This window comes from Daphnia magna, linkage group LG3 (genome assembly GCF_020631705.1).
Source record: "Daphnia magna isolate NIES linkage group LG3, ASM2063170v1.1, whole genome shotgun sequence".
NCBI lineage: Eukaryota > Metazoa > Arthropoda > Branchiopoda > Diplostraca > Daphniidae > Daphnia > Daphnia magna.
Genome location: NC_059184.1, coordinates 2,165,016 through 2,191,053, shown reverse-complemented (window position 1 = coordinate 2,191,053; position 26,038 = coordinate 2,165,016). Strand labels below are relative to the sequence as shown.

The 26,038-nt window shown below is 40.6% G+C and overlaps 4 protein-coding genes and 1 long non-coding RNA gene across 12 annotated transcripts; 2 read left to right on the top strand and 3 right to left on the bottom strand.

Moving 5' to 3' along the window:
* Positions 1-1,304: 1,304 nt before the first annotated feature.
* Positions 1,305-4,905, top strand: LOC116919439 (probable peroxisomal acyl-coenzyme A oxidase 1). 2 transcript variants are annotated; one of them, XM_045170478.1, is made up of 17 exons: positions 1,305-1,348; positions 1,413-1,479; positions 1,647-1,788; positions 1,899-2,055; positions 2,215-2,407; positions 2,481-2,590; positions 2,660-2,673; positions 2,738-2,857; positions 2,936-3,060; positions 3,122-3,199; positions 3,288-3,370; positions 3,437-3,599; positions 3,666-3,765; positions 3,834-3,924; positions 3,993-4,130; positions 4,190-4,442; positions 4,509-4,905. In XM_045170478.1, exons 1-17 carry the CDS (start codon positions 1,320-1,322, stop codon positions 4,770-4,772), a joined length of 2,127 nt encoding a protein of 708 aa, XP_045026413.1. In that variant the 5' UTR covers positions 1,305-1,319; the 3' UTR covers positions 4,773-4,905. The 2 variants fall into 2 exon arrangements, with proteins under 2 accessions (XP_045026413.1, XP_032781327.2); XM_032925436.2 differs by lacking the exon at positions 1,305-1,348 and having other exon boundaries at positions 1,417-1,540.
* Positions 4,851-11,027, bottom strand: LOC116919444. Of its 2 annotated transcripts, none has more exons than XM_045170480.1 (4): positions 8,877-11,027; positions 5,994-6,160; positions 5,758-5,865; positions 4,851-5,334 (listed from the first exon to the last, which is right to left on the bottom strand). In XM_045170480.1, the coding sequence occupies exons 1-4, from the start codon at positions 9,328-9,330 to the stop codon at positions 4,939-4,941; spliced, it is 1,125 nt and encodes a 374-aa protein (XP_045026415.1). In that variant the 5' UTR covers positions 9,331-11,027; the 3' UTR covers positions 4,851-4,938. The 2 variants fall into 2 exon arrangements, with proteins under 2 accessions (XP_045026415.1, XP_032781335.1); XM_032925444.2 differs by having other exon boundaries at positions 8,871-11,025.
* A 2,438-nt stretch (positions 11,028-13,465) lies between these two features.
* On the bottom strand, positions 13,466-16,218 carry LOC116919443. Its single transcript, XM_032925443.2, has 9 exons — positions 15,891-16,218; positions 15,618-15,782; positions 14,804-14,921; positions 14,650-14,726; positions 14,378-14,566; positions 14,130-14,316; positions 13,925-13,995; positions 13,686-13,848; positions 13,466-13,631 (listed from the first exon to the last, which is right to left on the bottom strand). The coding sequence occupies exons 1-9, from the start codon at positions 16,066-16,068 to the stop codon at positions 13,586-13,588; spliced, it is 1,194 nt and encodes a 397-aa protein (XP_032781334.2). The 5' UTR covers positions 16,069-16,218; the 3' UTR covers positions 13,466-13,585.
* LOC116919438 (influenza virus NS1A-binding protein homolog) lies at positions 15,915-25,884 on the top strand. Of its 6 annotated transcripts, XM_045170474.1 has the most exons (16): positions 15,916-16,053; positions 17,079-17,199; positions 17,696-17,807; positions 21,176-21,471; positions 21,958-22,142; positions 22,334-22,532; positions 22,600-22,788; positions 22,855-22,989; positions 23,065-23,120; positions 23,195-23,371; positions 23,443-23,600; positions 23,655-23,900; positions 23,963-24,088; positions 24,154-24,327; positions 24,393-24,563; positions 24,636-25,884. In XM_045170474.1, exons 3-16 carry the CDS (start codon positions 17,789-17,791, stop codon positions 24,860-24,862), a joined length of 2,358 nt encoding a protein of 785 aa, XP_045026409.1. In that variant the 5' UTR covers positions 15,916-16,053; positions 17,079-17,199; positions 17,696-17,788; the 3' UTR covers positions 24,863-25,884. The 6 variants fall into 6 exon arrangements, with proteins under 6 accessions (XP_045026410.1, XP_045026409.1, XP_045026411.1 ...); XM_045170476.1 differs by lacking the exon at positions 17,696-17,807; XM_032925433.2 differs by lacking the exons at positions 15,916-16,053; positions 17,079-17,199 and adding an exon at positions 17,239-17,531.
* Positions 19,207-20,785, bottom strand: LOC116919450. The gene is made up of 2 exons (XR_004391897.2): positions 20,645-20,785; positions 19,207-20,565 (listed from the first exon to the last, which is right to left on the bottom strand). It is a non-coding gene; the product is annotated as an uncharacterized LOC116919450 (long non-coding RNA).
* Positions 25,885-26,038: the final 154 nt, after the last annotated feature.

Here is a 26,038-nt window from a genome sequence, read left to right as displayed (position 1 = left end):
GGAAAACAACAAAGAAAAGTCAACAACCATACAATATACAAATACAACCGACAAGGCAACTAGGCAAGTAGGTAACAAGTTTTGAAACGAAAACCTGGCACAAAAATATTATAAGTTTGGCAACCACGGAGAAAGTGACAGTTCTTGGGAAAGCGGAAAGTCAGACCAACACAAACTCAATTTTCCCGTGTAACGTCCAAAAGGTTACGAGAAACTAGTCAACAAAATTGGTTTATGTGGTTACATCATTTTCACTTACTCTGGGGTTTTTATTTAACCACATAAAGTGATGCTTCACTATAATTTTACTAATAAATCAAAAGAAAACAAAGGAAGGAACTATGTCAGGACTGTTTTCGAAAATCGATCTGAAGAGAGAATGTTCTCACTGCCTTCCAGTAAGGAAGACATCACCAATCTGATAACAGAGACCAAGGAAAAAGAGAAGAACGCCGAGAGCTAGGTAAAATTCACTGGTTTTGCTTGTATCTACATTTGTTCACCCTCCACATTACTGACCACAGAATTTCCTTTTCCATAGAAATTAAGAAAAATTACTTAAAAGATACAGTTCAATTGAATATCTTGGCCTTGCAGACACACATTCACAAGAATGGAGAAAGACTTATTGTCTGTTTAAAAAAATTCAAGATCCAATTAAAGATCCATCAAAAGGGTAAATGCTTGTCCCTTGCTATAAATGAAACCAGTTAACTAAATCCTATTGCATTTACGTGAATTCTTCTTGATTTATTTGCTCGTGGAACGTAGCGGGGACTTCTAAATGCTCCACCGACATTTTGAAACTGAGCAGATTACCAATAACATTGATTTACATCTAATTGGCATAAATTTCAAACTTTAAATCCGAGGAGCTGTCGGAGCTGCAATCCACGTTCATGGAGTTGCTTCGTCTAACCGGTCTATAATGAAAACTATTCGATGATACGTCGCAAAGCCCATCGAAGAAGACTTATGCTCATCAAGAATCATTTGAAGTCTTTGATGCGATCAAATGTCTGAATTACGAGACATTAACTGCCAGCTTTCAAAATTGTAACTTTTGAATATTAAACATTAGTCTGATCATCCTTTAAACTACATGGATTTTTAAAGCAAAGGTATAAATGCTGCATAGGAAACGTGTTAGATAGTGCTGATGCACTATCACTCTTTTTTGTTTTCTTGTTTGTTTAAAATTATGAGATAACCAATGCTTATGCTTGGTGCTTTCAGTGTAAACAAATAAACAATACGGTAGATTTAATCAAAGTATTTTTTCTTTAGGTCGGGGTGCTTTCAGAAACATCAGTAAAAATATGCTGCTTTTTTGGCATCCTGTAAAATGGTAAACTAGCACTAGTTACCAGAACTTTAACATTAACAATATTATTCGACTTCCGCTCCCGCAGTCCCGCCTCTTTTCAAACCCAGAATCAATTACGAAAATTGGCAACATCGTCTATGATCAAGTACAAGGTACAAAAGTTGACAGATTACAAATAGTGATGTAAATAGAGTTATAAGAGCTAACCAAGAGGTCAGTATAGCTCTCGTTACATGCGCCATTTACGCTATCGTTTTACTTGCATTCTGCAGTGATACCTTATATGTAATATTTCAAAAACTGTTTCAAACTCAACTAGCAATTCACAGACACGATGGCAGCATCTTTTTATGAAAACCCTGATTTGAAAAGAGAAAGACAATCTTGTAATTTCGACAAGGATGAAATTACCAACTTGATTGATGGTAATGTGGAAAAAACAAAATATCGACGTGAACTAGGTGAGTTTTACCTACAAGGATTTCAATCTGGTTATTAAAATGGCAAATAGTATACCTAAAACACTCACGTAATGTTTCATATAAAATAATATAATTCTTATGTTTTCAAGTTGAGTACATTCTGTCTGACCCAAGTCTGAAGGATCCAATTCCTGTGGAATATTTAAGCCATGAAGAAAAATATGCTGCTGAGCTAAAGAAAGCTTGTTTACTAGTACAGAAAATGAGAGAGCCTGTGCCCAAAGAAGCTAAATTTGAAACTCTGAGGTAAAAAAAAAACACATTTCTACCCTTTCCAGTCATACCTAATATTTTGAAAAAAATGAATAGAAGTAACAGCAATTTAATAATTATAATTAAATTTCCAACAGTAGTTCTCCTTTTCGCTCTTATAAAGTTTCTTGGCTTTTTCATACAATACTTTAGAAAAAGGCAAGAAAATGGCAAGCCTCTTGATATTGGTGTTGGCCCATCATCTGTCATCCTTAAGGAAGGAAATGCCTTAGGACTTCATTTTGTAATGTTTATACCTGCTATTATTGGCCAAGGGAGTACTGAGCAGCAAAACAAGTGGCTTCCACGTGCCTTAAATCTTGAAATAATAGGAACATATGCTCAGGTGAATAGAAAGAAAGAGACTGCATTCCCTCAAAAGCATAAGTTTAATTTACGTTTCTTGTTCTTTATGACAGACGGAGCTTGGCCATGGGACTTTCCTTCGTGGGCTTGAAACTAAAGCTACGTATGATCCAGACACTAAGGAGTTTATACTTGAAACTCCTTCCTTATCGGCCTACAAATGGTGACACAGTTGTTTTGTTAAGAATCACGTAGGAAAACAGAAGCCTAATAGAATTTTATTGTTTTCTAGGTGGCCAGGAGGGTGTATGTTTACTTTTTGTACTTTTTAATCAATTATAAGTTCATTCAATACAAGTTTTCTTTTTAGTGGGAAAGACGTCGAATTATGCCGTTGTGATGGCTCAGTTGTATACCAAAGGAAAATGCGAGGGAATTCATCCTTTTCTGGTTCAGCTACGCGACGAAACCACTCACGAACCCCTTCCAGGTTACTTGTCTTTTTACTAAATCTTCAAACATTTTAAGCCATTGTTGGAAAATCAAAACTTATGAGGGCTTTTCTTAGGAATTTTCGTGGGTGAAATTGGTCCGAAATTAGGTTTGAATTCGAATGACAACGGCTATTTAGGCTTTGATAGAGTACGGATTCCACGCGATCAACTACTAATGAAACATTCACAAGTCCTTGAGGTAATGCAAATTTAATTAGGTTAATGGTAATGCAGATTTTTAAAGAATTAAACGATTTCAGGATGGAACTTACGTTAAGCCGAAGAGTACTAAACTTGGCTATGCTACGATGGTCTACGTGCGTGTCTTCATTGTCCAGGTATATCAGAGAACTCCGTGAATGTGTTCTTTCTTTATATACAGTAGACGTGTAGTTCTTTTTGTTTTATAAACCGTGTTCATGCTAGGATATGGCGCAAGTGCTACGAAAGGCAGTCACCATAGCTACCCGATACAGCTGTGTAAGACATCAGTCGGAGTTAAAACCAGGGTAATATGAACTGGCAGAGAAGTTCCACCTGCTCTAGTTATTTATGTAAAATATTAAAAAAAATAGGGAACCCGAACCACAAATTCTTGATTACAAAGCACAACAAAACAAACTGTTTCCTGCATTAGCTGCAAGCTTCGCATTCCATTTTGCCGCGGAAAAAGTCTGGAATTTGTACCATCTTGCAACTGAAAATATTGGCAAGGGCGACCTACAGATGCTGCCTGACGTAACGTTTTACAACTTTCTGTTCTTTTTAACCTTATATTTAACATGCACCGGTTAATTTTCAAAGCTTCATGGAATGTCGTGTGCGATGAAAGCGCTATCGACAAGTGAAACGGCTAAATTTGTTGAAACATTGCGCCAGTCATGCGGTGGTCACGGCTACATGGGTATTTGAAATTGTAACGTTTTTAAAGCTCCCTGTTTTCACCTAGTTGTTTTTCGTTTCTTTCCCAAGTCAGCAGCGGCTTTCCCCGATTGTATGGAATAGCTACAGCTTCAGAGACATACGAAGGAGAAAATACTGTTTTATGGTTACAAGTTGCCAGGTAACTTTCAAAGTGGAGTTCGCGATTAATGGCCAATTAAAAAACCCTTTCTTTGACTTACATTACAGGTATCTAATCAAAACACGCATGGATGGCTCTGGAGGCCAGAGCGTAGCCTACTTGATTGGTTCCAATTTACCAGACAATAAAGCCGTTGATCTTAGTCTAGACGGTATTATTAATCTCTTTCAGAGAGTTGCTGCAGGGTAAGTATTTTTGTGTGTTCGTAAACGAGAGCAATGAGTAATTAACGTTGCAAATGTAGTTATGTAGATCTCGCCATGAAAGAGCTTGCAGAACATGGTCGTCAAGGCATGGCTCCCTATGACGCGTGGAATCACTCAGCCGTCCAATTAATCAAGGCAGCTCAAGCTCATGCACGTTATCTCGTGGCTGACTGCTTTGTACGCTCCGTCAAAGAAGACAAGTTATCCGGTCCGGTTCGTTCAATCCTTAACGAATTATGTGAATTCCTCCTCATCTATTGGCTCGTAGAGCGAAGTGGCGACTTTTTCATGGCAAGACTAACATTTTCGTTTAGTTGCTATAATTTTCATACTCATGATTTTCTAATATTTTCACAGTTTGCAGAGCTCAAAACAGAACATTTGTCACAGCTTCAAGCTAAGTACATGGAATTACTTAGCATAATCAGGGGTTATGCCGTGAACGTTGTTGATTCATTTGATATACGTGATGAAGCACTTGGCTCGGTCCTCGGTTGCTGGGATGGCAACGCTTATCAAAGGCTCTTCGATGAAGCGTTAAAAAGTCCGTTGAACAGGAATGCCGTCCACAGAGAATCATTTGAAAAATATTTGAAACCTTTGATGAAGTCAAAGCTGTAGAATATTTTTCAGTTTTCTACTGCCTTGCAAGTAACGTCTTCCAGCTTCAATTATGGTTGTTTTAACGCCCATTTATAGTTTAGCATTAAAAACAGTTATATTGAGTTCAAAGTACATAACACATTGACAAGTTTTGGGCGATCGACAAAATTTACTAATCATTTTCTTATTGATATAAACTTGGCATGGCCGCGTTAGCATTGAATTCGGAGAGCTTGAGACCAGCGTATGTGTATGCGAATCGGTTGCTCCACAACAGAACAATGTACCAGCTTGAAACCAACGCAGCTAAACCGTTGGTGACAGCCGAGGTTGAGAGGTAAATGGGTAGAAGCTCCAATACGTCGGAGCAAGAGAGCGGATCGTAGGTGAAAACTTCATCCTGTCGTTCGCCACCGATGCACAAGCATGTCGAATTCAATCCGGTATTTCCCGTGAGTGTGGCGTTCATCGTCGGCGACTGACATTCCATCGCCATGAGCTGCGAAACGTGGACGCTGGCAAAGACACAGGCGCAAACACAAGCTGCTGTAGCAAACATGGCTAAGCATGCGTTGCATATCTACCCAGCGGCCAACGAAAAAAGAAACGAGAGATGATTTTTTTAAAAGTTTAGTTTCATCTATAAAATTATCACAGCAGGTGGTTTCAACAAGGTAAAAATACCATCCAATTAAATAGGAGAGAGTAGCTGTGGTAGGTTTCGCAAGTTGGGAGGGAAGGTTAGCTTCTACCCAGTATAAACTAAAACATATTGCTGCTGTCACGTGAAGGTAATAATGTAACTGCGCAGGTTGAGAACCCCGTTACCCCGCGGTGCTTTTGAAAGATCTTTGCGTCTGCAGTTCTTTCCAGCCACTAACTTTCTCTTCTTTTACCTTTTTGAACCTTTGTTTGTTTTTTCTTTTTCATTCTTTGATAAGTATTTTTTTAAATTTAGTATTTGCTATAGCATACCCAAAACAGGAGAAATATAATGACTTACGATGTACTGAACTCGGACGACGAAAACGCAGCAGCCGCCTCTCATCCCTGGGTATTGCTTCCGGCAGCAACATAAAAGGAATAGCCCAAAGACGCCGGATAAAATCAGCTGTCGTGTAAAAATATAGGGAGTTGTCGTTATAGAAAGGCAAATGATGAAGCCATCAGTCAAAATCATTATTGATAACTACATACTAAGACAAAGATTTTTTTCGTAACCCAAAACGACATGATTACCGAAATGCCGCTCCAGTGAGGGATGTCTCTGATGTTGAGTTGAGGTGACCACAGGAGAAGGTGAAAGGCTAAGGCGAGTAAAACGGAACCCAGTAAAACTTGAATCACTACCAAGGTGGAACCCGTCCGATAGTGATGAATCACTGGAGGTAAGTACTTGCGAGGCACTATAAGTTTATCGAAAAAAAAAAAAATTCAACAAAAGAAAACCAGTTTCTCGTGTTAATTTTACTACAGTCGTAGTTTGATATTCAGATTGTGTGCATGCCTTGAAAGAAGGATTGCTTCGTTGACTCACGTGAATTCACGTCAGCCTGACAAGTAATCCAACCAGCCAAGTGGGAGGACTTTTTTATTTGTTTATTTGATTGAAATGCGTCAAGATTTTTCTTCCTTGCTCGTTCGTCTGGGTGTTTTCTTTAGATCCCTTTTCTCACTTTTCAGTTTCAACACTTTTATTCGACGTGTGAGTCCCGGACGCCATTTTATTGGTGCAATCACACGTCTCGATCGAGGTCAGCTGAAATGTGGCAAATGCACAAACAAAGTCGTCTGAAACCGGCCCAAAACAAACGAGATTGGACGCCAAAGATTAGACTGCCTGTGATTTTGTTTTTCTGGCCAATCAGTGTCGAATGAGTTTCGGATCCACCATAATTGGATCGAGAACGAAAGGCCAATATATAACCACCTTTAAATCTGCCTAGTTTTTGAATGTCTGATATAATCAAAATGAGGTTTAAATTCTTTAGCAGATGTAGAAAGTCGATCAAAGTAGAAAACGAAAATTCTCAGTCTGAAAGCTTAGGGAAAGTTGATACGAGTTTATCTTTTTTTTCTCTCTCGTAGCACTAGTTTAATGTTAATAGCTACATTTTTTAGAACTTTGGCATCGGTGGAATGTGGTTTTCACAGCTGATTAAGCCTGAGATAAAATTTTTCAAATTACTCGCACAGTCAGTAGGTACAGTGTCCGTTTTGCCACGTGCATCAGCCGAAGCTGGCCATGTGGTTTTCATCGTTGTAACACATATACAGTGCAGTCTTCATCATCCCATGTTCACTATGAAGAAAGATGGAAGTCGGCAACTGATATACCTTTTGCAGACATCAGGAGTCATAAAAAGTAAGTGCTGTTTTTTGGGTCCATTTATTTGAGTGACACCCCATTAGGGCATGTGCAAACAGATAACAATTTTCCTCAGCGCTGAGCTTTTGTCTATGCTTCGTATTTACTATCAGTTAATCTGTTAAATCATTTCACGGGTAGGCAGACTTTCTACCCGTGAACTGTGGTGTTGTAATTGAATTCGTTTCACACAATTCAATTGGTTTAAGAACCGCATTACGCAGAAATGATAAAAACGTACGTAAATTCCAAATACGGGGGTGGGATGCAGTCGCCATTTTGGTAAAAAGTATACCCGTAAAGTTTACAGACATAATTGATTTTCTTTTGTGTCGGGAAATTTTAGTTTTCATTTTGCTTTGTTTTTTGTCTGAAATTACCCTATGACGTGACCATGACGAGTTGCTGGCCCATTAACCGAGGTTTATCGTCTCCCCCCCCCCCTTTTTTTTGTAGCCCATTAAGCACAAAAAGTTTATCTTTAATTCATAGAGTGCCCTTCCTCCCTCCACTTTTCAGTTATTGCTCAACGATCTTTACAGACAAAATACTCTCTTCCCCCCACGTTTCTCTTTCTCTGACTTTTCTGTTCTCACATTGAGTATTGCGTTTGCAACTGGTTGATGCCTCCAGGTGGTAAAATGGGTGCTTGTTTCATATTCACGAGGGCCGGAAACTACTTTGAATACTATACTTGAAATCTTTCTTCATTCAACGGAAGGCGTGGGGAGGGGGACTAAAAAAGCAATCCAAAAATTTTCGAATGATTCAACTACCACCACTACCTACCACTGATCAATGAATAGCACACTGAGCAATTTTATTCCTCGTATCTGTTGTCGTCATAAATATGTACGTCCTAAAACGATCAAAAGAAACGTGTTTCATCAGTACCTGTTGGACACAATGAGCTTGTTACTTTCTAATAATTACATAAAGAGCTTCCGCTATGAACAGTTGATACACGTTTCTCGCGATTGCTATTGAATCATTTTGCAGTACTCATCGTCATTCGAATTTAATCCGGTTCTTTGCACTGAATAGTAATGTATCAAAAAAGGGCTTGTCCCAACATTTAGAAGGTCATTGTTAGCTTTGTTTGCCAACCAACAACGCAAACAGAACGAAACATTTTAGAGAGGAAAAAATTGGACTTGTCAACAATTTCGACTGATATTTTTGTTGAGTGGACCGTAACGTTCAGCGACATTTGTCCGTATCCCACATTTTTTTTTTTTTCCTTTCTCCATTCCACGCAAGTCACGAAATTTTATTGCGTATTTAATGGCCCTTGTCCTCTTTGGCGGCCTTTTTTTTTTTGGCACGATTTTTTTTTTTCCCACTTTGAATAAAACGAAACAGAGGATTCCCTCACATCACGCCCACTCGACGTGCGCCTCCAACCAAAGAGGTGGGAAAAAGACAGCCATGACAGAATAATTTTTTTTTTCTTGTGTCATGCTATAAAATAGGTAATATCGAGGCTACAACACGAAGAAAAGAAAGAGAGAGTGAATGAGTGGCCTTTTTTTTTTTTTCATATCCGCCAGCAGCGACAACGGGCCAAAAAGTCTTTTGGCGACGACATACCTGCGTGATCACGTCACTAGATGCTGAATCAGCCCTATCCTGTTTGTTTGCGACACACTAAACATTTAAATTTTACGTGAAATACTATTGCGGGAATGTTTGTGCCTTTTGTGTTAGTGAAGAAAGAAGCTGATTGAAGGCGAAATGTTAAAAAGAACCTTTTCCTTGTTGTTGGCTGAGGCAAATCATCCGACTATGTCGCAACGAATTGCGGGTGGGCGTGTGCCGTGGGCCGGTCCGTAGACTCGGTTTCACGGCCAGCCTTTGAGGGACGGTGGTGTTCATCAGGCCGGCCATGCTGGGCGCTCTTTTCTCTTGTTCAAGTTTGACAAAGGCGTCGGCGTCTTGTTGCTGATCGGTGCCGTAGTAGATCATGCTAGGCCACGATCCTCTGTATTTCGAAGGCTCACGAGGCGGGCCGATCGGGAGCGGCGGTGGTGGTCTTTTGGCCACAAACTGCTGGCTTGGGTCGAACGGATGCGGGATAGGCTGTTGCTGTTGTTGCACCAAGTGATGGTGTAAACCGTGAGCAGTCACCGACAATAATTTACTGTCGCACAAGCTACGCGGCCGTTGCGTGCCACGAATCCCGGTCATGCCATTCGCCGGCGGCTCCATTGTTCACGTTGCGAATCACCGAGGAATGTTATACTATTCCTACTCTCTCTCTCTCTCTCTCTCTCTCGTGTGCTCACTTTGTGTTTTCGCCCCCTTCTCTCTGTTGCACGCTCTCACTCTCCACCTTGAGAAATGCACAGTTTAATGTCAGTCGTCTGTCACGGTGCTGGTATTCATACACCAGCAGCCTTCGCGTTTAACACACACGTTACACACACATGAACCGGCGCCCATATATTTTTAGTTTCCTTTTTTGTCTCCTGTGTTCACCACCACACATACACCAAAAAAATTTCGAGGATGCTTTGGGGGGAACGAGCGTAAGGTCGAACTAATTTTTTTTTTTTTCCTACAAAAAAGTAGTGCCTCTAGTTCTTTTGTGCGCGTAACACACACAAGTTGAAAGAAGAAAAATTACTATATAGCTTCGAGAAATGAAGATGAGTTGGAAGGGGGGAAAAAACAGAGCAATTTATTTTTATCTGGTGCTTCCTGTTGTTGAAAAAAGCTTTCGGTGCCGGCGCTGTTGAAGAATATCAAATAGGTTTGGAGTTGGAGTAAAATTTTTTTTTTTTCTTTCTAAGAAATAGACTAAAGTATTTCGTTTAAAACACTAAAATTTTGGGCAGCGAGAAAATTTTTTAAATTTTTTTCTGTAGTTGTTTTGTTGTTTTTTTTCGAGGGATTCTCACACCTCACATTTGATCCGCCTTCCGTTTTGGGGACGTGCACTCGTTCACAGAAATGATTGATGTTGTTGGTCCCGAAGGGACTAGAACTTTGATTCGAATTTTTTCAAATACCTCACAAAATATAGTTTTACAAAAATGTGCGATGGCTTCTTTGAAAGAGTTTTCTTTTTCCTTGTGTGCCACGTACTGTTTCAGTTTCACGTTTTTGACAGTCGAAATCCAAATTGGGCGAATGGCGAAATTTGGAATCAATGAGGCAAGTCAATTAAAACAGGTAGAACAAAAAGGTGTCGTTGATGGATTTACTTTGAGCTGCAAAGCTTGTCGTGACAGGGTATGACCAAAACAAAAGCCAACTGGGTGGCCAAGATACGTTGACATTTTTGCGCGGGAAAGTTGATTGCACGTTGCTCGGCGGCCAGAAAGCGGATTTCGGGTTTTATTCGTTCCCGATAAAAGTGTTTACTTTTTGATTAAAAAAAAACTCGCGCGCTCTGTTCCAGTCAATAATGAAAACGTATTTCATCCACTACACTTATGACAGGCGTAAATAGCGATGGTGATGACTTCGAGGCAGGTGCCACTCATCTATCCTTAACGCCATTTTTTTCTACGCGTGTTTGACTACCGCTGATTAGGGCCGTTGTACAAGTAGAGCCATCTCGTTCACACAACATTCCCCCACCAAACCATGTGTAACTAAAGAACCTTTTGTAGCAACAACAATGATGGTCCAATGAAAATTAATAAAGAAATGATGTCGTTGAAAAACGGAAACGTAAAACTGGGGCTGGAAAAAAAGGTCCCCTCCCGTGCTTGTTTTTATTGCTAGAGGGGAGCCTGCGGTCGGTTGATGTTTCTCCGCCGAAGGACTAAGAAAGACTCACCGACAGTCAGTCACAAGTCGACAACAACGAAACAGAGAGGGGAAAAAAAACGAACGAAAAACCTATAGACACACACACGAACGCAGACGGTTCACAACTGGCACGCAGCTGGAGGTTTCCATTGCCCGCCACCGCTCTGCAAGGAGCGCAACAGCACATTACAGCACAGCAGCTAGTCTCCTCCCCTCTCCTTAAAGGCGGGCTGTTGCATTTTAGCTTTTGCTATTTTATTATATTTATACATGTATATATTTTTTTGGTGCGCTGATCTTCGATGTTGTCAGTTCCTATCCTTTTCGAGAAGCTCTTATTGTTCTCTTCATCTTTATTTTGTCGTTCGGCTCTCGTGAGTCCTTCAACAATCTTGTTATGGAGAATGTGTACGAGACGACATTCCGGTTTTCTTTTTTTTTCCCCTGTCGTTTTCCCTATTTTATCATTGACGGAATGCTGTCTCTCTCTCTCTTTTCTCTTGTCGGTACATTTTTATCTCGTTTAGAGACTCTCAACGGCCGTATTGCCTCAATTTTATCGTTACTATCTAGCCAAAAAAACTTGAAAAAGAGATAGAAAGGCTAACGTTTTAGTTTTTTGACGAGTGAGTCATGAAATACCGTACAGCCGTGCGATATAGGAGGTAAAATACACCTATCAGGTCAATGCAGTCAGCTGTTTCGAGGGGTTTCAATCATCATCACGGAGCTATCGGGGATGTTTGTAACGCCCACTATTGGGGCCGTTACCACGCGCGAGCTATCAGTTCGATGGAGTTGAGTAATAGACAATCTATTTTCAATCATTGGATATTTGTAACCTCTTGACCAAACTAGATACTAGCCTGACTTGTAGTTTCTTTATCTATTTAGTATTCCCTTTTTCTTTTCTTGTTTTAATCTGCTTAAAAGTCTACCATCAGGCCTATCTACATACGATGCAACGTTTGATTATTTTTCATTCCCGCTGTACCCTGTCTCGTAAAGGAAATTTCTTTCAGAAGAATTTTTCCACTGCATGTGTGTACCTGCTTTGCATTATGCATTTACTGTACCACCAACGGAAAAATAGCCTTCGAATGATGACTGTCGTCGGACATTCACTCGGGACGTGTTTCGAATTGGAAATGAGCCTTTTCGTTCGTCCACCAACAGAAGAAAACAAACTTTTTTTTTTTTCTTTTTTGGGGGACGATTGTGAGCTTTTCTCTTTTGGCTTCATTTTTGTTTCGTTATTATTATTTACGCAGCGCCCTATATTCCTGTTTCTAATCTTGAATTTATGTTGTTCTTATTTATTTTTTCTCATTCGGACGAGAGAAAAAAAAAGGTAATTATATTAATGCCTGAAGGCATCACTACAGTGTCCATTTACCTATGATGCGACAATAAAAGCCCGTAGCTCCGGCTACTGTTACACTCGTATACTAAACATACATCCATTGTCTAGCTCGCCATAGCTTTTTTTTTTTTTTTTTTACTACAACAAAACCAACGATACGGGTTCCTTTTTATATCATCCCTTTATCGATATGAAAAAATAATAAAAAGGGGGGGTTGTAAGCCCGGTTGGAAATGGTCAAAAGTCGGCCCTTTTGTTGATAGCCAAGAGCTTCCCTTTGTGTGTGTGTGTGTGTTTCTTTGTTGTTTTCTAGAAATACTATAGAAGAACCAAAATTCATCAAATAATGAATCGTATTCCTTTTTATTATTCGACTATGAAAACGTTAAAAGAGAAAGTGGTTTTGATGATCTTCTTTTTGAAAAAATTGTACAACCCAACATAGAATTTTTGTTCTGGACGTTTGCGTGCGTGAAACCACCGGGAATGTGTCGAGCGAAACTCCCCGAAAGAAAAAGAAAAATGACCGTCCTTTTCACGATCATTTGCCGGAAGGTAATTGCACCCCAGAGACTCTCCTGTTTTTTTTGGTTTTTCTTTTCTACTCTTCCACCTATCCTTCCATTTGGCAGCGATCGAAACTTACTCCGCGTGAGTTATGCGCTTGAATGCTTTTACAGGCAAACGGTGCGTGTTCGGTGCCGGATCGTACCTCCACCACGTTAATTACTTTTATCTACGCCGATCTAATGTCATGACCGTTAGATATATAGCCTGTATAAGAAACACACACAGCAGGATAGCAGCGAAAATGTTGAAATAAAACTACCGACTTACTATTGTTATTGCTGTTGTCTTTTTAGCCGGATGTGGATGTCCCGAATTGTGGGGGGGAAAAAACGCGAAATCAACTGTGTGTGCCCGTTGTGTTGGGCCGCTCCTTTCTTCTGGCTTCGTCTAGTCTTCCTGGCTGCCCATTTAAGTCATTTTTCTCTTCCCTTTTTTTTTTTTTTAACGCTTTTTAATGTTTTCGGAGGCACTGTGGATGGAATGCCAAGAGTTGGTAAACTACTCAGAAAAGACGACAATATTGTGTTTGTTTATTCCTGGCACGTGGGACACCACTTGTATTTGAAGGAGGGAAAAGTTGTCGCTGGAACACACAACAACTTTCGTGTTGTTTTTCTTTTAGCTAAGCAAAAGGTCAACACGCGCACAACATTTCAAATAAAAATTTTTTATTTCGTTCGTGTACGCTATTTTTGGGTATTTTCGTCCTCTGTATGCGCGAAATATTTGTACAAACGACAGTCAATCAAAACTCCTACATTTTCAGCGGATTTACGGCGGACACATGACGTCAGTTTTACACGCCGTTAAAGTGCACCTACGTTTAGAAATTTAATTAGTTTTATTCAATTAAAGATGATTAATTATTTACTTGTCTGCGATGGCCACATAACCAGAGATTATGAAACCATCCTGATCAACGCAAAAAGCTACCCCTCCAATCGTTTGCATTGGCTCGTAGTTGCCACCATTGTCGCATTGATAACTATGTGCTCTATTGTCATCCGCAAAAATGACTTGATCTCGTGCGCAATCTGCCCAGAAAAACGAGAAAAATATAAATCGCCGCTAAAAAAAAATGAAAAAAACAAACATGCGGTAATAGCTTACAGCATTTCTGGTTCAGCTCCGAATTTGTGTTGAGCTGGGTGGAGAAGGATCCAATGTTTACATTCGCCCGCCTTTTTTTTACACGAAAAAAAAATATATATATATAATAACACGTCAATTATCCCATGACAGTAAACGCTAGTTTCGTTTTTTTTTTTTTTTGTTTTTTGCTCTATACGCCAGTAGGTAGTAATTAGTTAATTACGTGCGGCAATAACACTGGTTCCCATCGCACTGTTTAGCGTAGTAGGATCCATCGGGGTCACACGGAGGCGCAGCGAGCGTGATTGGATTACCTCCGTGGTAGTTCATTTCCTTTTTGATGAGTGCCAAAGCGTTGGACTGGCTGTCACAAGTCTTCAAGTAATTGAATCCCATGGTGGTCTCGTTGTCTGACATTTAGTGTTTAAATACAGTCCTCTAAAATAACCCCATATATTTGAATTTACTTACAGCAAGGCAGCGTTTTCCACATTGGGGCGCTTACGGCGTACGAGATGGGCTGGCCCGATAGCACGTTGGCACAGTAACACATTCCACGGTTGCACTGCAGAGGCTCAAAATTGCCGTTGGATGAACAGTGATAGGTGAGGTCTATGTTTTTGTTGTCCTTCTTGAGATCTTCTACCAGCCTCGAACATTCTGTCGCGGTAATTAAGACTATTATTAGACAATGTTTATATCGATGCATTCGTTTTGGAGTCGATATTCCAGCCAAGACGTACGGCACTTCATTTGGTCGCGGTTTTCGATCCAGTCAAACCCAAAGATACGATTGCCTTCCTTGCTATAGCAGAAGCAGCTGTTGACCGTAAGACAGAAATAGATTAGAAATGTTGACGATATTTAATTTGACACGAGGATTTCTTTTAAGGATACCGTGGATCAGCTCCATTGGACTTGCATTGCACCGCTTTGTGGGATCCGTCAATGTCGCAATCAGGCTGCCACTTTTGATTGTTGATGTCTGGAATAGTACAAGTGTATTCCGAAGGATCTTTTTGGAAAGGTTACATGGCGAGAAAAAAATTACGTTAGAATTAGTATTATTATTTTATTTTATTAATAATTTGTTTATTTATTATCTTTTTTTTTTGTTGCTAGCTGTTAAAATTGACAACACTGGATTTTAAAAAACCCAAGGGAGGCGTGAAAGACGAAGACGATTAGATGGAGGGGAACTCATATTGCACAAGGAAATTCGACAAGAGTCACATTCAATGATCCGCGTTTTATCTCCATCCCGATATAAAATAACAACGTAACATTAAACGCTAGAAACGTGAACGCCCAAGAAAATGAAATGACTTTGCTTTCATATAATGATGGCCGTCGTCGAATGATTCTGAGTCGGTAACAACCGATCTCGTCACGTATCACGACAACGCACGCCAAATTCGGTTTGTCATTCAAGCCAGAAAGGAGAAATCTAATTATAGCTTTCGTTCGTCGTAAAATCTAACTTCAGGTGTTCAGATGTAGAAGAAACTCAAGGCTCTCTTTAGGGGAAATTTTGATAGCTTTCCTTTCAGGGAGTTTATGCTGTCCCTTAAACTTTCAATCAGAATTGCAATTAAACTATTTTTTAATTGACAAGAAACAAAATGTTCCATTTAGAACTTGAGTGTTTCCTAATTTCAAGTTACGTAATTTTTTGTTTGTTTTGTGTTCATCTAGGTATGTCCTCACTTACATTCAGAGCATTTTGTGTTTACACATTTCAATCCAGGGGCACAATCTTGACTTGCCACTACAGGTGGAATTTCTTTGGCATTGAGGATAATTGAGCCCTTCACCGTGAACAGGTTTTTCACATCAAAAGTTAATTTAGTCTCTCCTTGACAGGCTTGATTTGGTCCTAAAATTTAACAGGGAAACTTATTATTATATAAAGCTTGACAGGAAGAATAATGGAAAGTGAGTTCAAATCATGTTCTTGTCATGCAGTAAGTATAGATTGTTTTACCTTTCAGTCGGACACATCCTGGACAACAACCACACATTACAGCATTGTTCGAGTAAAGGGTACCGTCAGGACAGTCAAAAGGATTGAAGCTTTGTGTACAGCTTACTAGACTACAGTCAGGAGAGCACCCATAGCTCACATCCAACAATGCAAAGAAGAAAAGGTAAAAATATTTCATTTTTATTTTTATTTTACAAGCTATAACTGTAATGATCCAATTCCTTTTTGACAACTGAAACCTACCCAGGATACAACAGATTATTATCAAGATTTTTATCAGGATACAGTCAGTTAGATTCAAGTGTTTCGACAATAGAGTGCGGAGGGAGGGGCATTTCGCAATTGCTTCACGCTGATAACATTTATTAAGCCCAGCTAGCAAGAGAGCTCAACTAACTTGTTGCACGGTTGCATGGGAACGTCTATAATAATGTTCATAGCATGACTAGGATGGGCGTGCTATTGCGTTTTCAAGTTAACACTTTTGACATTTATTCTACTTTTGTGTAGAAATTTTCCCTTGTCCCTTCCATTAGAGAATTGTTTTGTCGCAATTGCATAGTAATTCTTTTGAAGCGTAACTGGTGCGGTGGGAGGCCATGACCTTGGGCGACTCCGTATTCCATTTTAAAATTTTATTTATTTATTTTTATAAACCCACATTTTCAAAATTCTCGAAATGCGAGCGAATCGTAGGTTGTACATATACGGCTCTTCTGAGTTCTAGGAAGGGTGACCTATAAAATTTCGTAAGATATCCACCACTTTTCTTTTCTTTTTTAAAGGAAGGAGGGGGTTCGTATAAAATACATTAACTTTTTTCTAATGTCTACGTGACCTTCTCGACTGATCACACTGGTGTCGTCTAGCTTTTTTCTACAAATTTTCTTCTTTCGTGGGGCTTTTCATTCTGAAACCAACATTCATTGGATTCTTGGTTACCAATTTCCGTTTTCTGTGGCCGATCCTCTAAAAAAATATTACCCTTATGAAGAAAAGAAAATATTATTATTATGCTTCTAGAGAACTAATTATACTGTTAATTCACAGAACCGATACAAACAGATTTCGCGCTTGGACACATAACACGTCTTACCGCAGAAAAAAAAAAAAAAATTAAACAAAACGCATTTCCCGCGAAAAGGAAATAGATTTTTACTCAAATTTAATATCTTTTTTTACTCCTAGGTGGCAGCCCAATTGGCCCTTCCCTTTTCGAGCTCGAGGCGCTGCATTTCCCTTTTTGGCACACGTCATCCCCCTTTCCCTTCCTCTTTTGGTCCTTCTGTCCTAGTTCCAGCAGCCTTCAGTGAGTACCATACGATCATTGCAAACTAATTCTCGTTTTAGATTAATTTATTTCACCACATTGTGCATACGAGTTTGAAATCAGGGCAAATATTTTAAAGGAACTAAATTTTTTTTTAGAAAGATATTCGTATTTGATCCAATCACGTGGCTCACATTGCACCACGTGGTTGTTGCTGGCTTTCAAACGTTAGGGGCTCTGAGTGTTCAGTTCTTTCACGTCAGGTTCACGAGAAGAAGGGAGTCTATTTAAAAAGCCGGTCTAGCTGTTCCCAACTTCTCTTCAGACAGCAGTCGTGTCCGTAGACAGAGCTCTTCAGCGTTTCAAGAAAGGTCCATTTTCGTAATTTTTGTCCCCGTTTTTTTTATTTGTTTACTATTGGCGTCACAACTTTTTAAATCACACATTGCCCTTTGATTTTTCTCAGTCGTGATCTAGATTAAGGTGTTTATCATGCAACGTAATCTTTTAACGTTTGACACATTTACTTTTGCAGAAAGCTTTTGAGTTGTCTTATTGCCACCCCTCCAGCACATCCATCGCCGTCTCGTTCTGCACCTCATTCGTAGTTTTTTATTCACTTGTCAGCATGAAACTCGATGGAAGAGGTATTCATTTACATTTGCTTTTTGTCTTTCTTAGGCGTTAAAAATGGTGGACGTCATTGTGGGGCTTCTCTGTTTTTCAGATTTTTTTAGATTTCTCTGTGACTTGAGACACGTTCACCAATCAGAAACTGGTTTTCATTTTCTTAGGCTGTTGTTGGGCCGATTTTTGTATTAGAGTTTACATTGTACAAACCTCCACTGTCGACAGTATACCCTAGATGCCCTCCTACCTATGGGGTCGATTTTGAAATGGGCGTTCAACAAGAACGTCCATGACAACGACCTTCAGATTGCCATGGAAACCCGATAGAATTCTCGAATGTTTTTACATAATGTATGAAGGAAGTTAAGAGGAGTGTTATCTTTCTAGTTGCTAGGCGACGGGGCGAAGACTTTAGTTTATTGACATCTTTTGGGGTTGTTGGGGTTGGAACTTTTGTACCTTGACCTAGATTTGTCTTCAGTCCAAAAGAGGGGCGATATTTTGTGAGAACATTGAACTCATCTTGCCAGTACGTTGTACTCAATGGAAATCTCCGTTGTTTTTATGACGCATTACCCAGCACTTGCCGAAACCGTTTTGTATCTAATTGCAGAGGGGCTCTTGGCTGATGTTTGCAATCAGCCTTGATGGCTGGGAACGTCTAGCTTGCCATACCCCCACGGCAGTCGAATTTCGCTCATTGACCTGCCCTCTAGCGTTCTGGCTCTGTATTTGGCTTGACGCTTGAAGCTACAGACGGGCCGGTTTTTTCTTTTTGCCTTTTAATTTTGAAATGGCGCCTATTGCTTTACCAATTTATTACCTGAAACACCTTTTTGTTGGTCTACGTGAGCACCTGACTCAGCAATTTCCCCCCAACTCTATTCGTTTTTTTTTTTCTTTTCAAGGAAATCCGGTGATTTTTATAAATAACCTTTTTGATGGAGATGGAAAAACGTATTCGAACCGTGTGACAATATCTTTCGTCTGGTAGAATGCCAGTTGGGCTATCGTTTATCGCTCATTTTCTGGCTCGTCATTTCTTTAACTTTTTGGCGTTGTTTAGAAGGGTGGGCCAGAATACAAGATGTCGCTCATCTTTTGGACACGAGACTTGTAAAAATAAACTTTTTCTACACACAAAGGAGTAAAAGGCGGAAGCCCTGGAGTTCCAGTTCAAATTGTTTTTGGTTCTAAAAGGGCCAGTTTGTTTTTAACTCGACCGTATTTTTAGATGAGCATTCAGTTCCAGAGAAGAGGGGTGTGTTCGTCGTCACGTTCGTAATGTATCAAACGGCGTCGTACTGTATTATAAAGTATATATTTAGCCACTGGGATCTCGTTGATCCAAATCTACGGCCTCGAAAAAACAAGTGAATGAGCGACATATTACGACATTAACTAAGTAATAACTAGTTTTCTGAAAATCATGTCTTTATTGCAATTTTCCTGGTCACGGTGTTTGCGTAGACTTGACGTAGCATGTTGACGACTTTTAAATGACTTTTGGGTAACAAACAAAAGCGAGAAGCTAGTTTTAGCCCGAAATTTTGCTTTAACGAACAACTTGGGACGTCACGTATTTGTATCCTTGATACGTTGTTGGCTAATAACGCCGTCTCACGTGGCTCGTTCAGGTTTTGTTAGGGTAAACGAGGCATGAAAACAACGATCGAAAATCAACTAGGGAGTCGGATCAAAACAAAACGTCACGTGAAATTTACTAATTGAATCAGCGAATTGTTGCACCACGGGTTACTTGCTAATGGCGTTACTGCAGTTTCATAACTTTGCTGGGTTTCTCCTTGGAACTTTTGTTTGGGTTCCATTTCAAATCCGCTTGATTCCACCAGTCACGTGAGGTGTGAATCACGTAGCGACACGCCTTGTCACACTACCTGTCGCCAAATTTAATGTCTTGATCCTTTATTTCCATTTTATCATATTTTTAATTAAAATATTTTATCGTAGTCACTCAATTCTTTTGTTTCGTGGCCAAGACGTTGGGGCTTGTGGCGCTAGATGTTTAGCCGGGGATTTGTTTCTGAGACGGATCGTAGAAAGAGGGGAAAAACGTGGTACGTGATGAGTTGAAAGTCTTAATACGTCATCGATCAAACGATAGCGCACGTGATGTGCTTTGCGCAGGCGCCGTTCACCAGCCGATTTAAAGGGATTCTCTTTCCAAAAGGCCGCGATCAATAATTGAGAAGGAGAGCGTGCGCTTTCGGGAAGACTGAGAAAAGGGCGGCTCGTAAGATGAGAAAGTGGTGGTAGACGTAGTGTTGAAAGTTCTCTGGGTGCGACTAGTAGTGTCCCCGGCGTCCCTTAGGCTCCTGCGTCTTGGTGGGGTTTGGGCAGACACCTGACGTTGACCTTAGTCCTTGTTTCCTTTTGCCCTTCCTGTCCGGTTTTTTTTTTTTATTGTTTTCTTCTTTTTTATTTTGACCTTCTTTGCACCTTCAGGTAGGTTTATCTTTTGTCTTTTACTTTTGACAAAATAGAATAGAAAATTATCTTTAAAGCGAACAGACATGTTTCGTTCTCCTCACCATTTTCTCCGATGTCCCCTAAGGTCTTTTGTTGTAACATTTACAGGGGTTGAAGAAAGATCAGAAACAAAAGTAAGGGGGTGGTATTTTGCTTCTAGGGTTTTCAGTCATTTTCGAGGGTTTCGCCAGTTACGACTGTTTCGTGGAAAATAACCCTTTTATTTCGTTTCCGAGTTGTTTTCCTGCCCTCGGTAAAGAAGATTGTCGTTGTTCTTGAAAAGTCCTTCATTGTTGGAAAACATTTTTGTGATTTGCAACTCGATTTCAAGTCGTAATTGGTTTCTAATCTAATAATGCAATACCTTTTGTTTGTGTTTTGCTATCGTTGCTAACTTGTAGCTCTTTGAAATGATTGACGTTGGATGTTCGATCGACAATGGCGTCGTTTTGGCACACGCAACAACAGCGTGGAGAACGGGGAACATAGAAAAAAGAACACATGATAGTCGGATTTCCCGTCAGTATCTCGGTCGCGTTGATTTGTATTAGCATATTATCGTGATGGGTTTGTACGCATCGTGTCACGTAGCCCACGCGTGTTAATTCGAATGTTTTTGTTTGTCATGATTTGTAATCAGTATTTGCGGTCAGTCTTTTTATCTACTGTACGAAATAATCGGGCTAGGAATTTGTTAGACTCAGGAATTAAACCAATTACTTTGACTAGAATTGCATGACGTGATGAAATTGTGTCCAAAGAAAAAGAATGCGCCCATTGCGTGTGGCTTTTGTGGCTCTACGGTTGCAACCGGAAAGGTCACAATCGATTTAATACTAAAAATGTGAACTTAACTTTTGTGTTTTTTCTTTTTCGTGTTGCGTGATCTGTGTAGAGATAGAGACTATGGCTATGGGTGCTGCTACGGCTACTAACGGCGATTCTTCACCGGTTGACATTCCCGGTCGTCGCCTGTACGCCAATGGCGGAGAGGAGAAGAACGGTGCGAGTCGTCATTACAAACATAAACAATCGTCGCGATCGTCAGATGACGACGATGTGCCTGATGATGACTCGATCATGGAACGGACGCCTTCCATGATTTTCACCGATGCCGAATTCAATTCGAGCACGTTGCAGGGCCTCTCCAAGCTGCGCAAGAATCGACAGTTTTGCGACGTCATTCTGCAGGTGCGTTCTTTTCTGTCTTTCGATAATTGTTTCATGTTTTTTGGCCCACGTCGTAGATCGACGTAACCTACTGCGCTCGATGAATCATCCGTTTGTTTACATAACAAAAGCTTGCTATTTCTTTACCCGTCTAGTTGTGTGTGTGTGTGTACCTTAAGTGTCTCGCGTACATTCTGTTTTTAGACGCCTGGCCGTCTGCTGACGTTACAAAAATGTCGAAAAATAACTACGTTTCTCTTTTTTAAAATATATGTTTCTTTTTAAGTCGCTCCCAATTTTTTCTTTTATGTATTGCCAAATCCTTTTTTGAAAGCATAGAATCGATAAGAAGGGCTATGGCGTTTTGCCCATCTTGATGTGGCAAAGAGTCTAACAAGATGCGCCAAATTCCAATAGTTTGGCCAACAACTTGACAACCTTTAATAATCTGGCAAAAACCGCTTAGCAGCATTAACTAAATGTTTTTCTTTCATTCTTAAACGTCAGGTGGGGACGTGGGAGATTCCGGCTCACCGGGTGATTCTGGCGTGCTGCAGCCCTTACCTGTTTGAGCTGTTTTCGACGGACGATGGCGGCAAATGCAGCGAGGAGAACATCATCACCTACAAGCTCAACGGCGGCTTTGAGAAGGATTCGTTCGAGCAGCTCATCAACTACGCCTACACGGGAAAGTAAGCGCCACTGCCTTCCGTGCCGAGTTGTGCGCCGGTTCCACATTCATTTGCCGTCGTCTTTACAAACCCTCCCACCGCCACCCAATCTCTTTCCTTCCCCTCACTCTTTTTTTCACACAACAACCCATTTTCCTCCATTGTTTCCGATCCTTCCTCAAATCCTCCCGTATGATTTCCTACAATGCCAGAATGGAAGTGGCGGCCAGTCAGGTCAAGGCGGTCTACGTGGCGGCTGTAAGGCTAAAGATGGAGCGAGTTGTCAACTACTGCGCCCAGTACTTGGTCGACAACCTGGATCCTGCCACGGCGATCGAGATCAGATCCCTTCCCGGTATCCAGCGGAACTCGGAATTGGCGGCCCGGGTCGATGCTTATCTGGCTGAAGAGGTAGCTCGACAAGGTTAGACAACCCTCGTCGACTCCACTCCGTATCATTTCTTTTTGTATCCATCAGATAGCAAGCGTGGCCACCACCAAGGCACTGCGCAACCTTCCGTTGGTCCAGGTGGAAGTGTTGGCTTCATCCCGCGAAGAGATGGCTCTGCGCGATGCCAATGTCACCATCCTTTGCAATTTGGTTTTAGAGTGGGTTCGTCGCAATTGGGAGCCGGCTCAGCTTAATGTCGACCAGCTGACGGCTAAAGTACTTTTCATCTTTATTGTTTCTTCTTTTGCCAGTTTTAATGCTGTTTTGTGTGTGCACTGACAGACGCATTTGCTCTACCTGAATTTGGACAATTCCCTGCACGATTGTGTCGACATTGAAAGCGGCGACGTAATTGATTCGGATATTGTTCAAGATTACAAAAAGATGTCGCTACGTCTCTCCCAGCCGGGCAGCAAGGTTGCATCATAGCCCAACCCATTTTTTTTTCTTTTTCTTCCGCATATATAATGTCTGATGTTTATCGATTTTTAGAACAAACGCCGAGGTTCGTCACAGCAACCTTCTCGTCCTCGCCACTCCCTCTACAGGTATGACATCTTATTTTTTTATCAATTCAGACGTTTAACAAAAATCACTGCCTTACGTTGTGTCACGTGTGCAGCCGCAACATTTCAGAAGTGGCGACTGGTTCCGAAACAATCCCCGAAGAGTTGGAATGGCGTGTAGTTGCTGCTACGCAGATGGGCGAGAAGAGTATCATGGCATTGACGGTTATCAACGGACGCATGACCAACCTGTCTGTTCTTCAGAGACTTAATGCCGCCCCTAATGGTGCAAGGTACGTTGCCTAATTATCTATATTAAATTATTCCCGAAATAATTTTCGTTTTTTGTTTGTTTTATTTTTAGCAATATTGATGGTACGTTCACACCCCTGTCAACCCCAGGACAGTCTAGACCGCCCAGTGTTGAGCGATCGGCTGAATCTCTCAGCGCCATTCCTCACATGAGCACACCCCGTTGTGCTGTTGGATGTGCCAATTTGAACAACGCGCTATTCGTGTGTGGTAAGTAAATTTATCTGTCCGTGCCTTGAGGGGATAAAGCAAAGTTGCTTTTAGGTGGTTACGACCGTGGCGAGTGCTTGCGAACAGTCGAGCTCTACGATCCGCTGCTTAATCGTTGGAGCCAACTGCCGTCCATGCGTGAGGCTCGTGGACGCTTTGATATCGCCGTCATTGAAGGGAAAGTCTATGCTGTCGGTGGATGTAATGGAACTACGGAATTGGCTACAGCCGAAGTCTACAGTAGTGATAACTCAAAATGGACTGCATTGCCGCCTTTGGAGTTGGCTCGCTCGAATGTTGGTAAGTGGCATGCAATTACACCCCAAGCAGTTGGGTCAACAACTAATCTTGCCATCTTGCAGCTGTTTGTGATCTCGCTGGAAAAGTGTATGTTATTGGTGGATGGAATGGACAGTGTGGCATGAAGCAGTGCAATATCTTTGACCCCGTCGAAGGAAAATGGACTGAAATTGAACCTCTTAACTACGGTAATTCACTTTAGGCAAATTTATTGATTTGTTAAACATTTTTTAAACTTTCATTTGGAATTTAGGCCGGTATCAAGCTGCCGTAACCACCAGACTGGGCAAACTGTATGCCGTGGGTGGATGTGATGCTTGGAACTGTTTGAACACTGTGGAGGTCTTTGATCCTGAAACCGGGATGTGGGATTTCTTGCCGCCCATGAACACCGCTCGTAGAGGCTGCGGTGTTACTCTTTATCAAAGTGAGATTGTGTGTATACTTGCCCCCGTGGCTTTCTTCTAACCGTTTGAATATTTGATTTTATAGACAAGTTGTACGTTGTTGGTGGCTCGGATGGCACCCAATCTCTATGTACAACAGAAGTATACGATTTTGAGACCAATACGTGGTCACCTGGACCGTCCATGACTTCTTGCAGAGCTAATATTAGCGTTACAGTAATCGATGGCAAACTTTTTGCCGTTGGTGGATTTTCTGGTATTACTCTACAAACGTCTTATTTATTTTCATTGGAAATTTGTGTTAAATTTTCTCTTTGTTGCCTTGTAGGGAAAGTCTTTTTAAACAGTGTTGAATACTTGGACCCCGAGTCGATGGAATGGACGACATTTGTCAACAGGTCGTCAGCTGAAGATACCCGATCAGAGGCTAGTGCTTTCAGTCGAAGAGAGTCGCAAATAACTTTACCTCCTGTCGATGAGGAAAACGCCGAAGAGAAAATTCCAAGCAATCAAGTTGATTCTAGCGGATGCGAATCAGATGAACATTCGTCGTAAGAAACGAACAGTCATTCCGCAAGACGAGAAACAATATCATGTTCTAAATTCGCGATCAACATTCTATCAGCTCCCCTCCTCCCCCAAGGTTAGGTCCAGTTTTGTTTTTTTCATTTTTAAATCTTAAGAAAAGAAAAGTTACGAGGGAGGGACACTTTTTTTTCTTCTTGAATCTTTAAAATAGAGAACGGGGAATACTAATTTTTTTTTTTTCTGTTTCTCACCGGGGACCATCGCTCACATATTAAAATTGGAATTCTCATAGAAGTAGAATGGGTTTAAAAAAACAAACAAAAGAGAACTAAAGTTGAATTATTCTACGTTAGCCCGACTCTTCGACAGATTGCAGAGCGAAATTTACAAAACAATACTACTATTTTTGATGATAAAACATAAATTAAGTGCCAGTTGAAAAATCTAGCAATTTGCTAGAAGTTGTCCAAGGAAGTGTCGTCTGCTGATTGTAGGAATCGGTGCGGTCAGTTTCATTTTGTTTTAAAACGGGGGGAGAATAATTTAACATGTACCCGGAATAGTCTCTCGTTAGGCATTTCTATCCTCGTTCAGAAAAAGAAAAAAAAAATCGAGACGCAACATCTTCACACAAATTTTGTTGGAATTGTTTCCTTTGTTCCGGAATCCTCGACCTACTTTTGAAATTATTTTTCCCCCTAAAAAGAGTGTGGTATTTGGAGTAGCGTGATTCGCTTCAAAACGAGATGGCATTTTCTTATCATTTCTTTAAGTTTTGTTTCATCTTTAAATTGCCATTAAATTAGAGTACACTTTACTGTGATAGCTCGCGAAAGGGAAATGTAGATTAAAGATTTAAAGGTATGCAACAAAAAGTGCTGGAAAAAAATTAAAATGATATGCATTCTTTTGATCTGCATTTCTCATACGCCAGTTTTTCCCTCTATACCCCTTCTTTTTGATTTTTCGTTTTAACATAAACACTTCCCATTCGAGTATACACCTGGCCATTACGTAAACCGAATACACACTGCTGTCGTTGAAATCGATATTATCTCGCTGATAACGTCAATCTTACTGCTTGAATAGCTCTCAATGTCTTTCAAAGGTCTATTTGTTACTAGCTTAATATTTCTTTGTTATTCAAATTTTCAGCTTGGTGACAAAGTCTTTGCGAAGTCTTGCAAGGTCGAAACGATAAGC

Excerpts from the sequence above, each read along its gene's own strand:
- LOC116919444 (XM_032925444.2), bottom strand. The coding sequence starts at position 9,330 with ATGGAGCCGCCGGCGAATGGCATGACCGGGATTCGTGGCACGCAACGG. Across the intron at positions 6,161-8,870 it reads CAGCCAACAACAAGGAAAAG|TGCCTCGCAAGTACTTACCT; the intron begins GTTCTTTTTAAC and ends ATAAACTTATAG. Across the intron at positions 5,866-5,993 it reads CTCACTGGAGCGGCATTTCG|CTGATTTTATCCGGCGTCTT; the intron begins GTAATCATGTCG and ends TTTACACGACAG.
- LOC116919443 (XM_032925443.2), bottom strand. The coding sequence starts at position 16,068 with ATGAAATATTTTTACCTTTTCTTCTTTGCATTGTTGGATGTGAGCTAT. Across the intron at positions 15,783-15,890 it reads AGGATGTGTCCGACTGAAAG|GACCAAATCAAGCCTGTCAA; the intron begins GTAAAACAATCT and ends GTTAAATTTTAG. Across the intron at positions 14,922-15,617 it reads AAACACAAAATGCTCTGAAT|ATCCTTCGGAATACACTTGT; the intron begins GTAAGTGAGGAC and ends CTTTCCAAAAAG.
- LOC116919439 (XM_045170478.1), top strand. The coding sequence starts at position 1,320 with ATGCTGCTTTTTTGGCATCCTGTAAAATG. Across the intron at positions 1,480-1,646 it reads CGTCTATGATCAAGTACAAG|CAATTCACAGACACGATGGC; the intron begins GTACAAAAGTTG and ends AAACTCAACTAG. Across the intron at positions 2,408-2,480 it reads TAATAGGAACATATGCTCAG|ACGGAGCTTGGCCATGGGAC; the intron begins GTGAATAGAAAG and ends TCTTTATGACAG.
- LOC116919438 (XM_045170473.1), top strand. The coding sequence starts at position 20,691 with ATGATTGACGTTGGATGTTCGATCGACAATGGCGTCGTTTTGGCACAC. Across the intron at positions 23,901-23,962 it reads GTTGGCTCGCTCGAATGTTG|CTGTTTGTGATCTCGCTGGA; the intron begins GTAAGTGGCATG and ends GCCATCTTGCAG. Across the intron at positions 24,564-24,635 it reads TGCCGTTGGTGGATTTTCTG|GGAAAGTCTTTTTAAACAGT; the intron begins GTATTACTCTAC and ends GTTGCCTTGTAG.